Source organism: Theropithecus gelada, chromosome 15 (genome assembly GCF_003255815.1).
Source record: "Theropithecus gelada isolate Dixy chromosome 15, Tgel_1.0, whole genome shotgun sequence".
NCBI lineage: Eukaryota > Metazoa > Chordata > Mammalia > Primates > Cercopithecidae > Theropithecus > Theropithecus gelada.
The window spans coordinates 28,881,110-28,901,882 of record NC_037683.1 but is presented as its reverse complement, the minus strand read 5'-3'; the positions used below and the strand labels follow the sequence as shown (position 1 = coordinate 28,901,882).

Sequence of the window (20,773 nt, the reverse complement as noted above, 5' to 3'; positions counted from 1 at the left end):
AAGCAAAGACTTACTGAAAGAATTTAAAAGCCTTCACTGAACATCCAGCTTCTATGAAAAGGTTCTTCAGATCATCCACTGTAACAGAAGGGCTGTGAAAACATCAGAGGGAGTCAACTACCTGGGCCCCATTCTCAAGTGAAGCAGATTAACTCTTGCAATCATCAAATCTCTAAAGTACATTTCAAACAGAATTACTAAACCATATGACAAAGACTTGATTTGGAAGTTCCCTGAAAGATGTTCAAAAACTGACATGTATCCTCAAGCAATGGAATTTTGTCTCAATCCTTGCAAAAGACATGCGCAGGTATATAAAGGGCAAGAAAAATCTTTCTATATTCTTTTTTCTTTTAAATGTAGCTGAGCCTGGAATCTATATTTATTCTTATTAGTCATACCACTGGCTTCAGTAATCAACTGTAGTACTTCCAAAGCTTCCCAGCTCTGACTTGTCTGCTACAGTCTGGAGTTCCACATTTTCAACTGTTTGCAGGGTAATTCTGAATGTATGTGGCTGCCAGGCTCTAAGGTGGCCCCCAATTATTCCTGCCTGCTTATATTCATGCCCTTGTTTATTCCCCTCCCATAGAAAACAGAGGTATCCTCTGTAAACACTTAGGATACTGTAGAAATGACAATGTGTGACTTCTGAAGCCGAGAGACATTGTGGTTTCCACTATGTCCTCTCCTGAATCATCAGCTTTGGAAGGACACCATCAAGACATTATGGAAAAGTCCTCATGACAAGGAACTGGGGCCTTTGGTCAACAAACATGCACACGACTAAGCCATTTTGGAAATGGATCCTCTACCTCCAGATGACCACATCCTTGCCTCGCATCTTGATTGCAACCTTATGACAGACTCAGCCAAAGCCACCCAGCTAAGCCACTTCTAGATTCCTGACTCGCAGTAACAGTATGAGATAATACACATTTACTACTGCGTTAAGTTGTTAAGTTTGGGGTGATGTGTTACACAGCCATACATAACTAATATAGTGGTCTATCAACTGACTAAAAGTAGATTCATCTCACAACTGCCAACGAGGACAGTATGGCAGAACAATCATTAGTTCTGTAGGAAGACAGACCTGAGTTCATGTTCTATTCCTCACTCACTTGTATATCACTTTGAGTAAATTATTTAACCTAAATCTCAGTTTCATTAATACAATGAAAATACTGACCTTACTTCAAAGGTTATTATGGATAATAATGCCAACAACAACATGGAATAGTGGATACCAGGAGCTGGGAGTTAGGAGGAAAAAGGTGGTTACTGCTTAATGGGTACAGAGTTTCAGTTTGGGATGATGAAAAGGTTCTACAGAGGGACAGAGGTGACAGTTGCAAAATAATGTGTAAAGTACTTAATGTGAATGTATACTGGACTGTACACTTAAAAATAGTTAAAACTGTAATTTTTACATTATGTGTATTTTATCACAATGTTTTTTAAAAAAGGTTGTTATGGAGATTAAATGAAGCAACATGTGTAAAGCACCAGTACAGTACCCAGAACTTGAAAGAATATTAATATCCTTTCCTCTCCTTCCTACATGTCCTCTGTAGGTTGCAACTAGAGTCCAGCTCCTGCATGATGTGATATATTTAAAAAGCTAACAACAAAGCTGGGCACAGTGGTTCATGTCTCTAATCCCAACACTGTGGGAGGCAGATTGCTTGAGCTCAGGAGTTAGAGATCTGCCTGGGCAGATGGTGAAACTGTCTCTACAAAAAAATGCAAAAAATTAGCTGGGCATGCCTACACCTGTAGTTCCAGCTACTTGGAAAGCTGAAGTGGGAAGATCACTTGAGACTGGGAGGCAGAGGATGCAGTGAGCTGAGATCATATCACTGCACTACAGCCTGGGCAACAGAGGGAGACTCTGTCTCAAAAAAAATCTATTAATTAAAAAAAATTAAAAGCTAATGATGACAGGTGCCTGCCTCAGTATCTAATTGTTGTCCATTTACCCTACACTCCACAGTAACGAGCTGCTAAATTTCTTGGTCCATGTAATCTACTTTTTTTTTTTTTTCCCTTGACTCTACCAGTTTCCTGGCTGGTATGAGGTTTGATCCATTGCCCAACTTGGATTCAAGGTTTCTCCATGTAGCCTAACTGGAGACCAGCAGGGAGGCTGGATATTCACATTCTTCTGAATAATTATTCTCTATTCCTATTCACTTCCCATTCTCATTCTCAATAATGTTCCAGACTTCACCCCTCTCTACACCTTCAAGTTTTTCAATTTTTACACACATACACACACATCCCCCGCAGCTTTTATCTTTTTTCCAAAGCTTATCCCCCTTTATGTATTAGTTCAAATTATACAAAACTGCCATTTTTTTGTTGTTGTTTTAACAATTTCCAAAGTCCATGAACAAAACTGCCATTTTTGTAGATTAAGGACTTTAACAATTAGGACAGAGATTGCCAAGTATTTTCTTTAAAGGGCCAGACAGTAAATATCTTAGGCTGTATGGGCCATATCATCTCTGCTGTAACTAATCAGTTTTGCTGCTGTAGCTCAAAAGCAGCCATAAATAACATGGAAGTGAATGAGTACAGCTATATTACATGAAACTTTATAAAAGGTGAAATTTGAATTTTATATAATTTTCTCATATCACAAAATATTTTGCTTCCATTTTAAAATGTAAAAATCATTCTTAGCTCATAGGCCATATAAAAACAGCCACAGGCTACAGGTTGTCAATCCCTGAGTTTGAAGATAACTAAAGCATACATACAACACTGGTTAATAAAGAGACCTGTACAGTGGCTACAGGAAAATAACTTTTAGCTTTTAAGTAATTAACATATCTATGGCTTTACAGCTTGTAGATAAAAAGTACAAAATCCATTTTTACCAAATTCTTAGATACACAATTTATTTGATTTTGTTATATTGGTTAACATAAGAGTCATTACTTCTTCAAAGGGATGGACAAATATGTGCCAATGGAATACTTCTGCCTAAAATTATTTTTATGACTTTTTTATAACTGAAAAATAACTAGTTGTGAATTCTCCATTTGGAAATAAAATTTTAAAACAGGTATCTTTCTATTTTAGAGTGTAGGATTGGAGATAACCTTCTGAAGGCATGATGGCAAATAAAGACCAGGACAACTGTTAGGTTAGAACAATTTCAGAGGTTTTAACCTCTCCCAAATCACATACTGTAGATTATTAATAATCTAAGTGATTAATAACTTATTAGGTACATACGGAATGTTGGAAAGATGCAGAGTGGCTGATGGTGGAAAGATATTCTGGAAGTTTTTAGAGCCCGGCTTTTTAAAGCGATGCAAAGGACTATTGCTGAAATCCTTAGTCAGACCTTGGTCTTCTTGTCCCTCTCGAGGAAGCTGTACTGCTTGATGTTTGGACAGTGTAGCACGAAGCACTTTCCCATAAAGTCTCTGACCACTTAGATGGTTCATTGCTAGCGCATGGGAAGAAAATTTTTAAAGTTCGAGTATTAGGATAGATTTCTCAGTAATATCTGTCAACATTACCATAAACTATCTTTATGTAGTTATTTAAAACTGTATTGCCAGTTTGAGGGTGAAAAGGGTTTCAAAACCCCAAAACCCTTAAGGAAATATGTTAAATGACTTTATTTTATTATAAGAAAAGCAATTTAAAACAAACAAAAAATATTTTCTGAGCAGAGTGCTATGAAGTTTCAGAGTGCCTGGAACACAGTAAGCATTCATGAAATGGTTACTGAATATATTAGTTTTGTCTCAAGCAAGGCATTTTTATAAGAAATTTTGAGTAAAACTTTACAGCTTTTTTAACAGTGAAGCCATTGAACCCTTTCTTGCATCATCATTACAAAGTTTGCCCAAACTTTTAAGCCACTCAATGGTTACAGAAAACTTAATTTGGAAGGAAAAGAAATAAATAAAATAAATAAAACAAATCATGCTTATTAAACTTAATGGAAAAACCCTAGGGTCAAAGCTCTAGACATTAACAATATGTTCAAGTAGACAAATGAACTTCAGACTTAAAAGAGTAATGAATATTTTTTAATCTTAACATATAGACAGATGCTTTATGAAGGCATTATCACAAGGAGGTGTTCTTTTACAAAATCATATTCCTACTATAGTTGTGTTTGTTTATTTTGAAGGAAAATTCACACACAGAAGGGGCAACAGAAGGGGCAAGTTCGCATTATTATTAATTATTAATCATTAGTACCTAGCTGAGCTTGATTTGCATCTGCCATCTGAACCAAGGCATTTTCTTTCTTATTAAACATAATCTTCACTCGATGTACATCACCATAGACTCCTAATTAAAACAAAACAAAATACTGTGTTTAATGTCTGACTGTGTTGTGTTTAATCAATTTTACTAATACACTTAAAGAAGGCATTTCTTATACTATATACTCTCCCTTGGCAATTCCATATATACACTTGCAAATTTTTATCTCTTCCAAGTTCCAGATCTATTCATGTACTTACTCTTTTTCACTTGGACAACCCATAAACACTCTAAACTTATTACGTCCCAAAATGATTCATCCCCCCTTTCCTCTCCCCACTCCCAGTATTCACTAAGGCTGTAGATAAATACCATCATTCACACAGTTGCTCCAGTCAGACACCTGGGAGTCATCTTCTGACTTCTTCCTTTGCTCAAACCCTCACACCCACCCAATCAATCACCAGCACCCATTGATTCTATGGTGTAAAATATCTCTCACATTTTTCCACCTCTCCCAATCCTCACTACCATCAAAGCTATCAACACCATTTCATACCGGGACTACCACAACCTAATTGATTCTAAATGATCTTATTACCCTTGATTTTTCTACCCTAGTGTTCCCCAAAGTGGGTCGCGTATCCTAAAAGACGGGTAAAATGATTCACTGGGGTATGGAAAGATAATAATCCAACTCTTATCTATACTACTCTGCTTATATATAAAACCAATATAAACAAACCACAGTTTTTGAATTTTTAATATATAGATAAAATTAAAGCCAACAGGTTTTAGTTGTCAATTCCAGTCTCACTTGATTTATTCATTCAGTGTATTACAATATATTTCAGTTTATGTGCTACAGAGTATCATCAATCTTATAAAAATAAGATCTTTCAGCAGGGCACAGTGGCTCACACCTGTAATCCCAGTACTTTGGGAGGCTGAGGTGGGTGAATCACTTGAGGTCAGGAGTTTGAGACCAGCCTGGCCAACACGGTGAAACCTCGTCTCTACCAAAAAATACAAAACTTATCCAGGCATGGTGGCGCACACCTGCAGTCCCAGCTACTCAGGAGGCTGAGGTGGGAAAAGTACTTGAACCTGGGAGGTGGAGGTTGCAGTGAGCCAAGATTGTGCCACTGTACTCCAGCCTGGGTGACAGAAAGACTCTGTCTCAAAAAAAAAAAGATCTTTCAATAGTTGCTAGCTGCATCATTATCATACTAACGGCACTTTAAAAATTTAAAACAGAGACAAGTATTCCGAATTTGCTACCCTTCTCAGAAATAACTAGATGGTGACATAACTATGCTTTAAAAACTAAACATACACAATTTGTTTTACAAAATGTGGATGTTTATTTTTTGTAGAGATGGGGTCCAACTATCTGGCCCAGGTTGGTCTCAAACAATCCAATCCTCCCGCCTTGGCCTCCCAAAGTGTTGGGATTACAGGCATGAGCTACTGCACCCAGCTGTTTATTAAATGAGTGAGAAATTAACTACTTTTAGTATGAAACATGCTTTGGTTAGAAAAGAGTCATATTAAAATGTATTATTAATACATGATTTTATTACTGAAAATTACACACATCAATCATTAATAAAAAGTTTTATAGTGACTGCAAATGAGCATGAGGAATTTCTTTGGGGCAATGAAAATTTTCTAAAATTGGACTGTGGTGATAGCCACACAACTGTGAATTTACTAAAAATCTTTTGAGTTGTAAATCCAAAGCATGTAAACTGTATGGTTGTAAATTACATCTCAAAAAATTCCATTAAAGAAAACCTATCAGCCAGGTGCTGTGGCTTGCACTTATAATCCTAGCTACTCGGAAGGCTGAGGGAGGAGGATTGCTTGAGCCCAAGAGTTTGAGACTACAGTGAGCTATGATCACGCCTTTGCGCTCCAGCCTGGGCAACAGAGTGAGATCCTGTCTCTAAAACTATCACATTCAAAAAATTTGGAAACAATTTTCTATCTTATTTAAAAAATCTTACAAATGAAGCATACCAGTGAGTTTTAACTCTATTTGTTAGACATATTCAAATATAACAGTTTTCAAGATCCACTGATTTAAGAGGAAAAAATCTAACTTTTCTAGATAAAACATGACAAACATTGGTGGATTACATGAAAAAATTAATGAAATAATTATTGAAGTACAGCAATAATGAAACCCCTGCATTTAGATTATATATCTTTATGATTTATCTTCTTCAGCTATGACAAACATTAAAATCAAGTAGTAAAATAATCTACCCTTGGAATACTGAATCAAAATGAAAACAAGGATTTTTAATAATATCAAAGCATATTAAATCATACTGTTCATTAAATGTTAATCTTTTTATGGAAAAATAAACTCATTAATAAAAATCTTTAAAATAGTAAATATTGCTTATTTCATTGTTCTCGTATTTCCACGCTGTTAGAAAGTTTGGAGACTATTTTAAAAACCTGAATCGCACTATGCCACTCTCTTCTCTCTTCCCTTAAAACTGTTCAATGGCTTCCGATTGTTCTTAGGTAAAAGCCAAACTCCTTAAAAAAGCTTTCAACAGCTCTTCACGATTTTGACCCCATGCGGCTGTCCACCTTTACCAGGTCTCTGTTATGCTCGCCTATGCTCACCACTGGGCTTCCTTCACTTCCATGTACCAGGACCCATCTCTCCCTTCTCCCCTCCTCTGTGAAGACACTGCCCCCACTTTCTGCCTGGCTGATTCTCACTCATGTTTAACAAGTCAGTTTAACTATCATTTCTATTGAGTCCCTCTGCTAGGTTAGGTCTCCCTGCATTACACTCCCTTTACAAAATCTCTATTTCCCATATTATAAATGTATTTCAGTTTATGTGCTACTTACTACTTACTAAGTCTTATTCACTGTTTTATCCTCAGTGTCAACACAATACTTGGCACATAGAAGTAATTAATAAATATTACTAAATAAGTGAAATGTGCTTAATTCACACCTGTAGACAATATTAAAATAGCAAAAATGAACTTACCAAATAGGATAAAAAGCCCATGTGGTGTGATAAGCTGTAAAAACACAAAATAAGTGTCTGACAATAATTTAAGGAAAAATTGAAAATAAGTTTATACTGTAATGACAGTTGTTTTTATTTTAAAGCATGGTTTTATATGCTTCTTCTGTATATACTAGTGATGAATTTTAATACAAGTTCTTAAAACAAACTTAAGCATTTTAATTTGAATACAACCCTGGATCAGAAGTTACCATGGCTGGGCATGGTGGCTCACACCTGTAATCCCAGCACTTTGGGAGGCTGAGGTGGGTGGATCGCTTGAGCCCAGGAACTCGAGACCAGCCTGGGCAACACAGCAAGATCCTGTTTCTACAAAAGAATAATAATAATAAAAAAATTAGCCAGGTGTGGTAGTGGGCGCCTGTAGTCCTGGCTACTTGAGAGCCTGAGGTGGGAGGATCACTTGAGCCCAGGAAGCAGAGGTCGCAGTGAGTGACTGCAGCACCACACTTGAGCCTGAGTGAAAGAGTGAAACCCTTTCTCAAAAAAAATAAAAATAAAAAAGAAAGAAAAGAAAGAAAAAAGCGCTACCATACCTTCTCCTGAAAGACTATTTACATATAATACTTTTCAACTCACATCAGGATTGAGATTCGTGACGAGTAGAACAGAATTTCCTGGTATACCACTAGCCCCAGGAATGGCCATCCTTCCAGTGACAGCAGAGGAGGTGATTGTGAGAGGACCAAGAGCTCCAGGAACAGCTGGAACTGATAGACCTTTTAAAAATACCAGAAGCATTTCATATTCTAATTATTTGAAGAATTGTAACACTTGATAGAATTTAAGTAAATAAAGAGGAAAGGAAAAATACAGAAAGAAAATGTGTCACAGCTACCATAAAGATACTGAAGGCCAGTTTTCTGCCCTGCACAGTCTGTCTGCAAGCTGAGCTCCTCATCTGTAGACATTATTATACTTAGTGCTCTATTATTCACACAGTACTCTGCAGAGTAACTGAACTCACTGGGCCTAACGCTGTTAGGCTTTTCAGAGGGTCTGTCAACTACAAACACTCCCTCTGTTTCTTACAATAGATATATCCTCATTCATACTGACTTCTACCATAAAATCAGATGTGTATTTTTTTAAAGTCCTTCAGCAGAAGTCAAAAACATGCATGCTAGGTAGTGCTATATGACATTTTATACGGGAAAAACATTTTGTGACTGTATAAAATGCTATATAAATACTATTTTGACCAAAATAGAAATTTACAAAATTCAATATTCTTTTGTAGCAGAAATGTTCTGAGCTCTCTACTTCTCTAGGTATTATGGAAATACTGAAAGCTCAGTAACACCAGAATACTGACACTATACTTAAAACAGCACACTTTCCCACTATATTGTGTTCTCAGCTTAAAAACTGTCTAAGGTAAAACTTCTAGTTTATGCAAAATGAACCAATTCTTTAATTTAATGATTCTTTAAAATAAACAGTCTGGCCACTTTACCACATATCATGTAATTAAATTATAATATATTTTACATTCAGCCTATTCTGCTTGACAATCTAAGAAGGTCATAACTACCATCATCCATACTGCTGAATTTTAAAACTGTGCAGACCACATTCCCAGGCTGAATACTATTGCACAAAATCAATAGCCCTCACATGACATATTCCCATGCCCCAGCAGTCCAACCCTGACACTTTTGCATAACTTTTGCTGTTTGTATGTCTGTTATACATGAGCTAAGAGCACAGTTCAGCTACACTGTAGGATGTGTGTGTGTGTGTTTATCTTCTATCAGCTTAAAAGTCTTCTCAAGTCAGAAGCCCTCTTTTATTCACTTTTCGTCTTTCTTAATATTAATATTTATACAAAGAGTATATCTAAAAGAAATATCCAAAATGAGGGAAAACATATCAAAATGTCCACCAATTATTAAACTTGGAGGAGCTTCAAATAAATAAAACTATATTTTTAATATGACAGGTAGAATATTCACTTAATTAAATATATGTTAAGATACACTAAAAACCACCAAGATGGTAAAATTTAAAACCTCAACTTTCATATCACTCTTTCTGTTAACTCCATCCTCTCCATCAAAAAGAGAGTAGTTACTGGCTGGGTGCAGTGGCTCACCCTTTAATCCCAGCACTTTGGGAGGCTGAGGCAGGCTGATCACTTGAGGTCAGGAGTTTGAGAACAGCCTGGCCAACATGGCAAAACCCCATCTCTACTAAAAATACAAAAATTAGCTGGGCGTGGTGGCATGCACGTCTAGTCCCAGCTACTAGTCCCAGCCACTCAGAAGGTTGAGGCATGAGAATCGTTTGAACCCAGGAAGTGAAGGTTGCAGTAAGCCGAGATTGCGCCACTGCATTCCAGCCTAGGCGACAGAGCGAGATTCTGTCTCACAACAACAACAAAAAAAAAAATAAAGAGAGAAAGAGAGAATAGTTAAAATTCCCAGAATTCAAAGGTTAGAATATAAAGATTACTGCCAGAAAGCAGCTATGTTGCAATTTAAAATGTAGTTACGGTCACGAATCAGTTTAAGGTGGAAATACATGGAATAGGCTTACCACTCTGTCATTCCCCTAATCACCAACCTCAGTGTTTTCTTTAGATGCCCTAATCAAATTCATTTTGCTTACTATTTGGAAAATAATGGGAGTCATTATCAAAGTATTAATCAACTCCTATCTCTTAATTATCTCTATTAGCTAGAGACAAAACATACATCCCCTGAAATAAACAGCATGCATACCCCTCTATGGTAATCTTCAAAACCCATTAATGACAAAAGGTTTTCTGAAGATGAATAATGAATGTATAGTATGACTGTATATTTGTTGAGTACTGTCAAAGGCATTGAAGGCACAAAGATAAGACAGGTCTGTTCAACACATAATTGATAAGCTTATCAGTAAAGACAGAAGCAACTTAAACATTTTATATTAACAACTGGAAAGGCAAATCTAAGGTTATTTCATGTAGTTAGCCTACAGTTATTTGTGCCAAAAGCAAACAAAAATGATGCAGAACACATAATGGATTATTGGAATTAAGAATGGGACCAGAGAGAATAATTTGTAAATAACAAGGAAGCTATGTATCATACAAATCACTACACTTCTACAGCTGATATGTGTAATGCTTTATGGTAAATTCTTCAAATATAGTAACATTCTTCATCTTGATAAGTTCCCAGGAAATATACAACTTCATTAAAAGTCATTTCAAATCCAACTTAAAAGAATCACCTGTAGCTTGAGGAAATCCAATGGCTGGGGCAAATCCAGCAGCCCCTGCATATGGTGAAGAAATTATACCTGGTGCACCTAATGGGAAAGAGAAGCTAAAGTAAACACACTGCCTTCTATAAATACGGTTATGAAAGCAATATAAAACGGCTCCATGAAAGTATATTACTAACAAAGAGATTCTGTTACGGAGTAAAGATCTGTTCAAAAGTGATCTTTAATGTATAAATTAAGAGCCTCTGCCACTTCGAAAGGCTAACCCCTTTCAATTGGGTTCAAAGACCAAGAGTACAGTTTAGCTGTTACTTAGTTTTGGACTAGCCTGAGATTCTTTCTCTTATTTAGAGCAAGATTTCATAATGAAAAATCAGTTACTTATTAAATGTTATTAAATCTGTATCTGTGGAGTAACTATGCTGATTTTAAAAAAATGAGTTAAAATTCTTGCCTTTGAGAGGCTTACAAACTAAAAGTACGAATTATAGGAGATTCATGATGAGGGTCGAATGGTACAAATTCAAATATATTACAACTGGAATAAGAAGCGATTACAGAGGATTCGCTGTGACTGGTCAGAGAAGTTTTCACTGGAGGTAAAACGTTAGCCAGATATTATGTAATCAAAGAAGCACAGTATTTACTGTGTACTAAATGCTAAACAAATGCTGGTCTTCTCCTTCCTTTAAGAAGCCTGGTGACTGTGTATCATCAACAAAAATGGGAGTCAGTTCCAATGGAGAGTCAGTTTTAGTAGACAAATGATTAATTTGGTTTGGGGGAACATCAAATTTGAGATGATGATGAGATATTCAAATAGAAATGGCCAAAAGTGGAAATAAGGGAGCAAAGTCAGATTATTATAAGTAAACACATAAATTTGTGAATTACCTGTGTAGAAATAAATGTGAAAGTCATACAAATGAGAGCTCCACTAAAAATGGCAGGAGACAAGAAATGAAGAAGGCTAAAGATACAGCCTGCGGGTATAGGCACACTTAAGCAATAGAAGGAAAGGGAATATGCTACAGAAAAGAGAAAGAGACTAGCCTTAGAAACAGGAAAAAAAAACAAGGAATTATAGTACTTCAGAATAACAGTTTCAAAAGGGGGATGGGGAGGACCTTCAATATAGGGCACAGAGAATGAGAAATGAAAAAGGTAAACAACAGTATTATAGAAATAGTGAGAGGTTGGACTGCAAACCTCAAAGTGGGGAGTTTGCTTTTTAATGATAGGGAGATGACCATATTTATAGGCACAAGTATGTAGGCTCTATTTGCCAGGAGTTAAAAACTCATATAATTTTATTTTCTTCATTAAAAAGATTTACTATAATTTATTCAATATGTAACTAATTACAGTAATTCAAGAAAATACAGTCACAAGAGACTGCAGGGATAGAATTAGCAGAGAGAATTGACATTGAGATTCAAAAAATGAGAGAAACTGACAGAATAATTGATGAAGTAAGAAGGGGGAGTAAAATCCATTCAACAAATACATGTTGTGAGCATATCATGAGCTAAGCATTCTAGTGAGGAGTCTGAACAAAACAGACAAGATTTTGTCTTTGCTAAATTTACACACAAGTAAGCTCAAGATCATACATAGGTAAAATGATTCATTTTTACAACAGAAAACAGTATATTAAAGGCACAAAGGAAGACTTCACAAAGAGACCTCAAGATAGACACAAGCAATTATGAACATCTATGCTAGAAAGGCTAAAAACAAAGTTAAACATAAGGAGAGAGATGGTGGATATTGTATTATTGTTGCCAATATTCACTTGTCCACTTCTATATAACTGGCCAAACATGACTTGCAATGCCTTCTGGTGGAAGAGCACACATTTCCATGCAGTTCACACTGGGCTTGATCATGTGATGTTTTTCCCAAAGAAGAAAGGTGGAAATGACACATGTTACTACTTCCACACAGAGCCTTCAAGTGGCATTACAGGTTTATACCTGCTCCCTTATTCTTGACTCTCTGCCACAAGAATGCCATGTCTCAAAAAGGAGTGATCTTTAGCATGGGCCCTACATAAAAAAGACAAGTGGAGGATGGCAGCAAGAGCTTATTCACAGCTGCCGAGGCATGGGAGAGAAATAAACATTAATTTCTATCAACCACTGATGAGGGGGAGTAGTTGTTAAGCACAGCAAAGTGGCTAACACAGATGGCTACAGAAAGGGTGAGCAGAGAGAGAGCTCTAGCAAGCAGATTTGAGAGAAATTAGGAAAGATTTTGAGATAACTATCATAGAACATTCAATAGAAATACATAAAAGGACTGGCAAACAATTATCAAGACCAAATTTAAATAACTGTTTCCATGTAAAATAAGATTAATTAGAACATTTGCTAAAATTTGATAAAACATGCATTTTTCAAGTGTCTATATAATCCACACTCCCTAAATGAGCAGAAACAGAAACATTATATAGCAAAGTAACCCGTTAGACAATGGATTCATATCTTCATTTCCGAACGAGGCAATTACACAAACCTTTAAGAAAAACGTTTCGGATCTGAATGACTAAGAACAGATTCTTCACATTTGGAAAATGTACCACCATGATAGCAACCAAGGCAATATGAATTAATACATAACATTTTAACCTATGAAATCAGTTTATCACAGTGTTATTTGAAATAGCAAAATCCTAAACAAACAAGCTTAATGTCTAAATTGGAGAATAATATAAATCAACCTTACTGTAGAAAAATGCTCAATGAACAAGTATAAAGACTTTCTTTAAAAAACCTAAAAGTTGCCAAGATTATAAGGAGTAACTAGGCCCAAACTCTAACCCTGTGACACTGAGCTTTGGTTTGATCAGCTCATGGGGTAGCAGGCCAGAAGCAAATACCAAGGTTAGCCCATGGTGAGAAGTCAACAGGATACTCTCACTGCATTAACCTATCAGTATAAGCTGAAAATAACCTACCCTATCTTCTATTCCTACCATCTTCAAAAGACTATGAGGAAGGTTTACTTCGTGACTAGCAGAGAAGGGAGAAAAGTCCCTGAAAAGTTCTAACCGACAGGAAGCTTTCACAAAACTTTACAGCCCAAATTTACATTTCTTGGAAGTCCAAAGGAAAATCAAGCTGCAAATTTAGGTTGAAATGATCCTGAACATAGAGCCTTTAATGTTGCAAGCAAGCAAATTCTCTCTGGAGGAACAAACACCTTAATCCCAAGCCTCAAAGGACAATCATAATTAATTCTCCAAGTAAAGTGAGTAACTCATCCTCACCCTCCCCCACAAAAAACCCCAAAAAGTCAGAAATATCTAAGCAGAAAGAAAACTGCAAAAAGTCTGAGATACTAAATTAAGCAGATGAAGATTTAAATAGTATGTTTGAAAAAAGACATACAAAAAAAATATCTGTAGTACAGGAGACACTTTTTAAAAATGAACCAAATAAAATTTCTGGAAATGAAAGCTACAATTGCTAAAATCTAAAATTACAGGACCGATTTAACAACAATTAAACCAAGTTGAAGAGCGTCATCAGTGAACTGAAAGTTAGGTCCTAAGAAATTATTCCAAATGCAGCCCAGAAAGGAAAGTAAGTTTGGTACACTGAGGACAGTATGGGGGTATAACATGTCTAATCAAAGCTCCAGAAAGAGGAGAGAAATAGTGGTAAGGGGAAATACATGAAAGGATAATTTCTAGAACCACTGAAAATAACAAACAATTCACTGACTCAAGAAGCCCAATGAGCTCCAATTAGAATAAAAATAAATCCTTAAATGAATACATCAAATACATCATACTGAAACTACACAAAAGAAAAAGGACACCAAAAAAAAGGAAAATTCCTAAAGAATAGCCAGAAAAAACAGAGCAGTAGTTAGCCTGACAACTGACTTTCTTTTTTTTTTTTTTTTAGAGACAGAGTCTCGCTCTGTCACCCAGCCTGGAGTGCAGTGGCGCAATCTTGGCTCACTGCAAGCTCTGCCTCCCAGGTTCATGCCATTCTCCTGCCTCAGCCTCCCGAGTAGCTGGGACTACAGGCGCTTGTCACCACGCCTGGCTAATTTTTTGTATTTTTAGTGGAGACAGGGTTTCACTGTGTTAGCCAGGATGGTCTCGATCTCCTGACCTTGTGATCTGCCCGCCTCGGCCTCCCAAAGTGCTGAGATTACAGGCGTGCGCCACTGCGCCCAGCCGACAACTGACTTTCTAAGAGCAACAAAGGAAACCAGAATACCATCGAATGGTATCTTTAATATGCTGAAAGAAAAAATACCTGTCAACCTAGAACTTTATACTCAGCAAAAATAACTCTTAAAATTGATAACAAAAGAAAAATATTTTGGGACAAATAAAAACTTCAAATATGTTACCATAGACCTTTCCCTAAGTGAAATACTAAAAAGTATCTTTCAGGCAGAATATAAGTGTTTTCAGATGGCCTGTCTTGAGTTGCAAGAAGGAACGAAAAACCTAAAGTTATATATGGTTTAATCTAAATGAATACTGATTGTACAAAGCAATGATAACAAATGGCAAGATTAAAGTCAAATAATGTAAAAATATAATAACATCACAGTAGGAGGAGGTAAAAGGAGTCCAAGTGTCCTAATATTCTTCTATTATGTAAGAAAAGGTACAGCTATTAATTAACATTAGATTTTGGTAAAATGTTTGAAAGTTAAAAATCTAGATAAAAACAGAAACAGTGCTAAACTTCAAACCAGTAGTGGAAAAAACAGAATAATAAACATTTATTCAACAAATATTGTTTGCATGATTACTTTGCTTCAGGAATTAGGAAATATTAGTAAACTAAATAGGCATCCTGCTCCCCAAGTCTGCCCTGGTGAAGTTTAATAGAGATTAAAAACAGAATAAACAATACACAGAATATGCAATAAGTTAACTGTATCGTATGGAAGAAGGTGACAATTACTATGGAAAAAAACAGGCTGGGCATAGTGACTCACACCTAGAATCCCAGCACTTTCGGAGGCCAAGGTGGGTGGATCACTTCAGGCCAAGAGTTCAAGAGAAGCCTGGAAAACATAGTGAGAACCCCCTCTCTACAAAAAATTTTAAAATTAGTCAGGCATGGTGGTGCCTGCCTGTATTCCCAGCTACTCAGGAGGCTGAGGTGGAAGGATTGCCTGAGTCCAGGAGTTCCAAGCTGCAGTGAGGCATGATAGAACCACTGCACTCCAGCCTGGGTAACAGAGTGAGAGAGATCTGTTGAAAGAAAAGAAAGAGAGAAGAAAAAGAAAAGAAGAGAGGGAGGGGATGGGACGGGAGAAGAGGAAGAGGAAGAGGGAAGGGAAGGGAGGAGGGGGGAGGGAAGGAAGGAAGGAAGGATCAGGAGAGTTCTGAGGAAGAGCTTGTCAAGACAGGTCAAAGAAGGCAGATGAAAAATCTCTCTCCCAGTGTACCTGCAAGAAAAGCACTCCAGGCAGAAGAAATAACCAGCGGAACGATCTGGAGGTTGGAACATACCTAATATGTTTGATAAACAATAGGGATATTAGTATTGAGGGACAGAAGGATGAAGTAGGGGGGCATGAAAAAAGATCTGTCAAAAAGAAAAAAAGATGGTACAGGGCCTTGTAATCCAATGTAAAGATGGGGGCATCCACTCTGAAAGAAATAGTACCCTTTGGAGGGTACTCAGCATTAGAGTAAAATGATTTGACTTCATTTCTTTTCTAACTTACACACAATACAATGTACATATATACATGTGTATGTAATATATTATGTATATCTGTGTACAGTGTGATGAGTTTTGATATACTGTCATGCTCAGTGGTCAATAACGATCCACATATACAATGGTGGTCCCATATGATTATAATGGAACTGAAAAATTCCTATTGCTCAGTAATGTTATAGCCATTGTAACACTGTAGTGCAACATATTCTTCATATGTTTGTAGTGATGCTGGTATAAACAAACTCAGTAAAAGTACAGAAAATAAAATTGTGTACAGTATATAATACTTGGTAATAAAGAATTATGCTACTGGTTTATATACATACTATACTTTTATTATATAGTATATACTATACTATACTATACATCTTGTTGTTATTTTAGAGTGTACTTCTACTTGTTTTTTTTTAAAAAACTTAACTGTAAAACAGCTTCAAGCAGGTCCTTCAGGAGGTCTTCCACAAGAATGTATTGTCATTATAGATGACAGTTTCATGCATGTTACTGTCCCTGAAGACCTTCCAGTGGGACAAGATGTAGAAGTAGAAGACAGTGATATTGACAGTCCTGACCTTGCGTAGGCTGAGGTTAACGTGTGTATGTGTCTTAGTTTTTAATAAAAAACTAAAAGTTGAAAAAAGTTTAATAGAAAAAAGTTCACAGAATAAGGATATGAAGAAAAAACATTTTTAAACACCTTGTAAACAAAAAATATTTTGTACACAATGTGCTTGTGTTTCAAGCTAAGTATTATCACAAAAGAGTCAAAAGTTAAAAATAAAAAGTTTATAAAGTTAAAATTGTAGTAAGCTAAGGTTATTTTATTTATTTAATTTACTATCATTATTTTTCTAAACTGAGTCTCACTCTGTCACCCAGGCTGGAGTGCAGTGGCACAATCTGGGCTCACTGCAGACTCCGCCTCCTGGGTTCAAGCAATTCTCCTGCCTCAGCCTCCCGAGTAGCTGGGATTACAGAAGCCCTCCACCACGCCCAGCTAATTTTTGTATTTTTCATTACAGATGGGGTTTCACAATGTTGGCCAGGCTGGTCTCGAACTCCTAACCTCAAGTGATCCACTTGTCTCGGCCTCCCAAAGTGCTGGGATTACAGGTGTGAGCCACCATGCCCGGGCAAGCTAAGGCTAATTTATTATTAAGGAAAGAAAAATATTACTTTCAGTCCTGCAACCTCTACTCATGGGAAGTGCCCTATACAGGTGTACCATTTTTATTTTTATACTGTATTTTTACTGTACCCTTTCTATGTTTAGATACACAAATACTTATCATATGTTATAGTTGCCTATAGTATTCATTACGGTAACATGCCATACAGTCTAGGTGTATAGTAGACTATAACATCTATGTTTGTTTAAGTACACAACAAAACCACCTAATGACACGTTTCTCAGAACGTATCCCTGTGGTTAAGGAACACATGACTGTATATTTAAAGCATGTGAAATTATCATCACAATCAAGATAACAAATATTCACATCATTCCTGAAAATTTTCTCATGTCCCTCTGCTATCTATCTCTCTCCAAACCTTGTCCTCGGGCAACCACTGATCTTTCTCACACTATAGATTAGTTTGCATTTTATAGAAATACATACAAACAGAATTATACAATAGGTGTTCCTTTCCGTCTGGCTTCTCTTGTTCAGCATAATCCCTTTGCCTTTATCACTACTTTATTCCTTTTTATTGCTGAATAGTATTTGACTGCATAGAAGGACCACTTTTATCTATTCACCTGTTAGTAGAATACTTCTAGATTTTGGCTATTATAAATAAAACTGCTATGAACATTTGTGTTTAACAGTAAATCACATTTTAATTAATTTATTCATATATTTTTTGGAGATGGGGTCTGACTGTGTTACCCAAAATGAAGTACAGCAGCTATTCACAGGCTTGGTTAGAGCACACTCAAGCCTGAGCTCAAACAATCCTCCTGCCTCAGCCTCCCATGTAACAGGGACTACAGGTGTGCTGGCCACCGCACCCAGCAACATTTTTAAATTTCACAAATCACCAGGCTAGGTAGGAGCCAGAGGTTTTGCCAACTTGGAGTGAGTGATGTTTGCCTTTTGGTTTTCTTGATGTATCTTTCAAACACTGGAGCACTAAAATTATGATGTACAATACGTAAATTATTTCCTTTTACGATTTGTGCTTTCTTGGTCTAATAAACTTTGCATATCTCCAGGTTACAAAGATTTTCTCCTATGTCTTCTTCTGGAAATTTTATAAGTATAAGTGCATTTGTTTTTAAGAGACAAGGTCTTGGTGTTGCCCAGGCTGGAGTGCAATGGCTATTCACAGGCACAATACCACTACGGATCTACATGGAAGTTGTGACTTCCTCTGTTTCTGACCTGGACCAGTTCATCCCTCCTTAGGCAACCTTGTTGGCCTCCTCTCCTGGGAAGTCATGACATCGCTGCAGAACTTAAGTGCAGACATCTGATCAGAACAGAACATTATAGCCCAGAACTCCCGGGCTCAAGTGATCCTTCCACCTTGGCCTCCTGAATAGCTGGAACTACAGGTCCACACAACAAATTTTACATACAGGACTAAGATCCATTTCAAGTTAATTTGTCAGTATGCCACAGGATAATGGTTAATACTTTTTATCCCCAATACCAATATCCACTTGTACAAAACCCACTTACTGAAAGATTTTACCTTTCCCTAGTGGATTAGATTGGCAACATTGTTGAAAATCAATTGACTACATCTGTGGATCTATTTCTAGTCTCTCTAATATGCTCCATTAATCTATATATCTATCCTTCTGACATTACCAAACTGGTTTGATTACTGCAGCTCCATGTTAAGTCTTACAGCTTTAAAAAAAAAAGTTTTCAGCAGCTCTATTCTAAATGCTTTCTTTTTCCATTTCTATATTAATTTTAGAAGTTAGGTCTATCTTATTTAATTAAGAAAAAGAATTAAAGTCCCAGGGATTAGGCCAGGTGTGGTGACTCTTGTCTGTAATCCCAGTACTTTAGGGGGCCAAGGTGGGTGGATCACTTGAGGTGAGGCATTTGAGACCAGGCTGGCCAAACTGGTGAAACCCAACCTCTACTAAAAATACAAAAAATTAGCTAGATGTGGTGGCAGGCACCTGTAATCCCAGCTACTCAGGAGGCTGAGGCATGAGAATTGCTTGAACTCGGAAGGCAGAGGTTGCAGTGACCCAAGATTGTGCAACTGGACTCCAGCCTGGGTGAAAGAGCGAGACTCTGTCTCAAAAAATAAAAAAGCCCCAGGGATTAGAAGAAAGGATATAAACTGACATTATCTGTAGATGATATGATTGTGTATATTGAAATGTAAAAAGAATCCACAGGCAAATTATTGGAATTCATAAGAGTTTATCAGGTTTCTGAGTTACGAAATCAAGAGATAACAATGTTGCATTTCTGTATTACCAACAGTTAGAAAAGAAAACAATAATGATACTTCAAACTTACACTGGGCTTATGTTAGGTATCATTTTAAACTCTTCATGTACATGATGAGCACATTTAATCTTCACAACCCTACCAGTTAAGAACGGTTACACATTACACACAGAAAGAAAGAGAAATGCAGAGTAGTTAAGTAACTTGCCCAAGATTACACAGCTCATAAATAATAGGTCTAGAATCAGAATACAAAAAGTATGGTTCCTAGACACCACACTATGCCATGTAAAATACAAGTAAAAGTAAGAAGTTCTCAGGAATAGCCGGACACGGTGGCTCACACCTATAACCCCAGCACTCTGGGAGGCCGAGACAGGCGGATCACGAGGTCAGGAGATCAAAACCATCCTAGTTAACACTGTGAAAACCCCCTCTACTAAAAATACAAAAAATTAGCCAGGCATGGTGGCATGTGCCTCTCGGCTTCGGGAGGCTGAGGCAGGAGAATTGCTTGAACCTGGGAGGCGGAGGTTGCAGTGAGCCGAGATCACGCCACTGCACTCCAGCCTGGGCAATAGAGCAAGACTCTGTCTCAAAAAATAAATAAATAAATAAATAAATAAATTCTCAGGAATAAATTCAACAAAAAAATGTGCAAATCTTTAAGGAGAAAAGTCACCCAACTTTACTGAAAGACATTAACAAACATCCAGGCTGCAGTGGCTCACACCTGTAATCCTAGTGCTCTGGGAAGCAGAGGTCAGAGATCACTTGAGACCAGGAGTTTTAGACCAATCTAGGTAATATAGAGGGACCCCATCTCTACAAAAAAAAAAAAAAATTTTTTTTAATTAGCAGAGCATGGTGATGTATGCCTGTGGTCCTGGCTATTCAGGAGGCTGAGGTGGGAGGATTGCCTGAGCCTGGAGGTCAAGGTTGCAGTGAAGCATGATTGTACCACTGCACTTCAGCCTAAGTGACTGAGCAAAACCCTGTCTCAAAAAAAAAAAAAAAAAAAAAAAAAAAAGTCCAAATGAACGGATAGATGCACAATGTTCAAAGACTGGAAGATTCTATCATAATGATGTCAATTATCTTCTAACTCATTTGTAAATTCAATGTAATCC

General features: G+C 36.9%; 1 protein-coding gene across 6 annotated transcripts in view; it reads right to left on the bottom strand.

Moving 5' to 3' along the window:
• The window catches only part of PTBP3 (polypyrimidine tract binding protein 3), a 117,149-nt gene that overhangs the window by 5,552 nt on the left and 90,824 nt on the right, over positions 1-20,773 (bottom strand). For all 6 annotated transcript variants that reach the window (XM_025359276.1, XM_025359272.1, XM_025359273.1 and 3 more), the window contains 6 exons: positions 10,523-10,600; positions 7,883-8,022; positions 7,262-7,295; positions 4,231-4,323; positions 3,247-3,463; positions 15-92 (listed from right to left, as the gene is read on the bottom strand). In XM_025359276.1, coding sequence (XP_025215061.1) covers positions 15-92; positions 3,247-3,463; positions 4,231-4,323; positions 7,262-7,295; positions 7,883-8,022; positions 10,523-10,600 — 640 coding nt within the window. The remainder of the gene's footprint in view (positions 1-14; positions 93-3,246; positions 3,464-4,230; positions 4,324-7,261; positions 7,296-7,882; positions 8,023-10,522; positions 10,601-20,773) is intronic.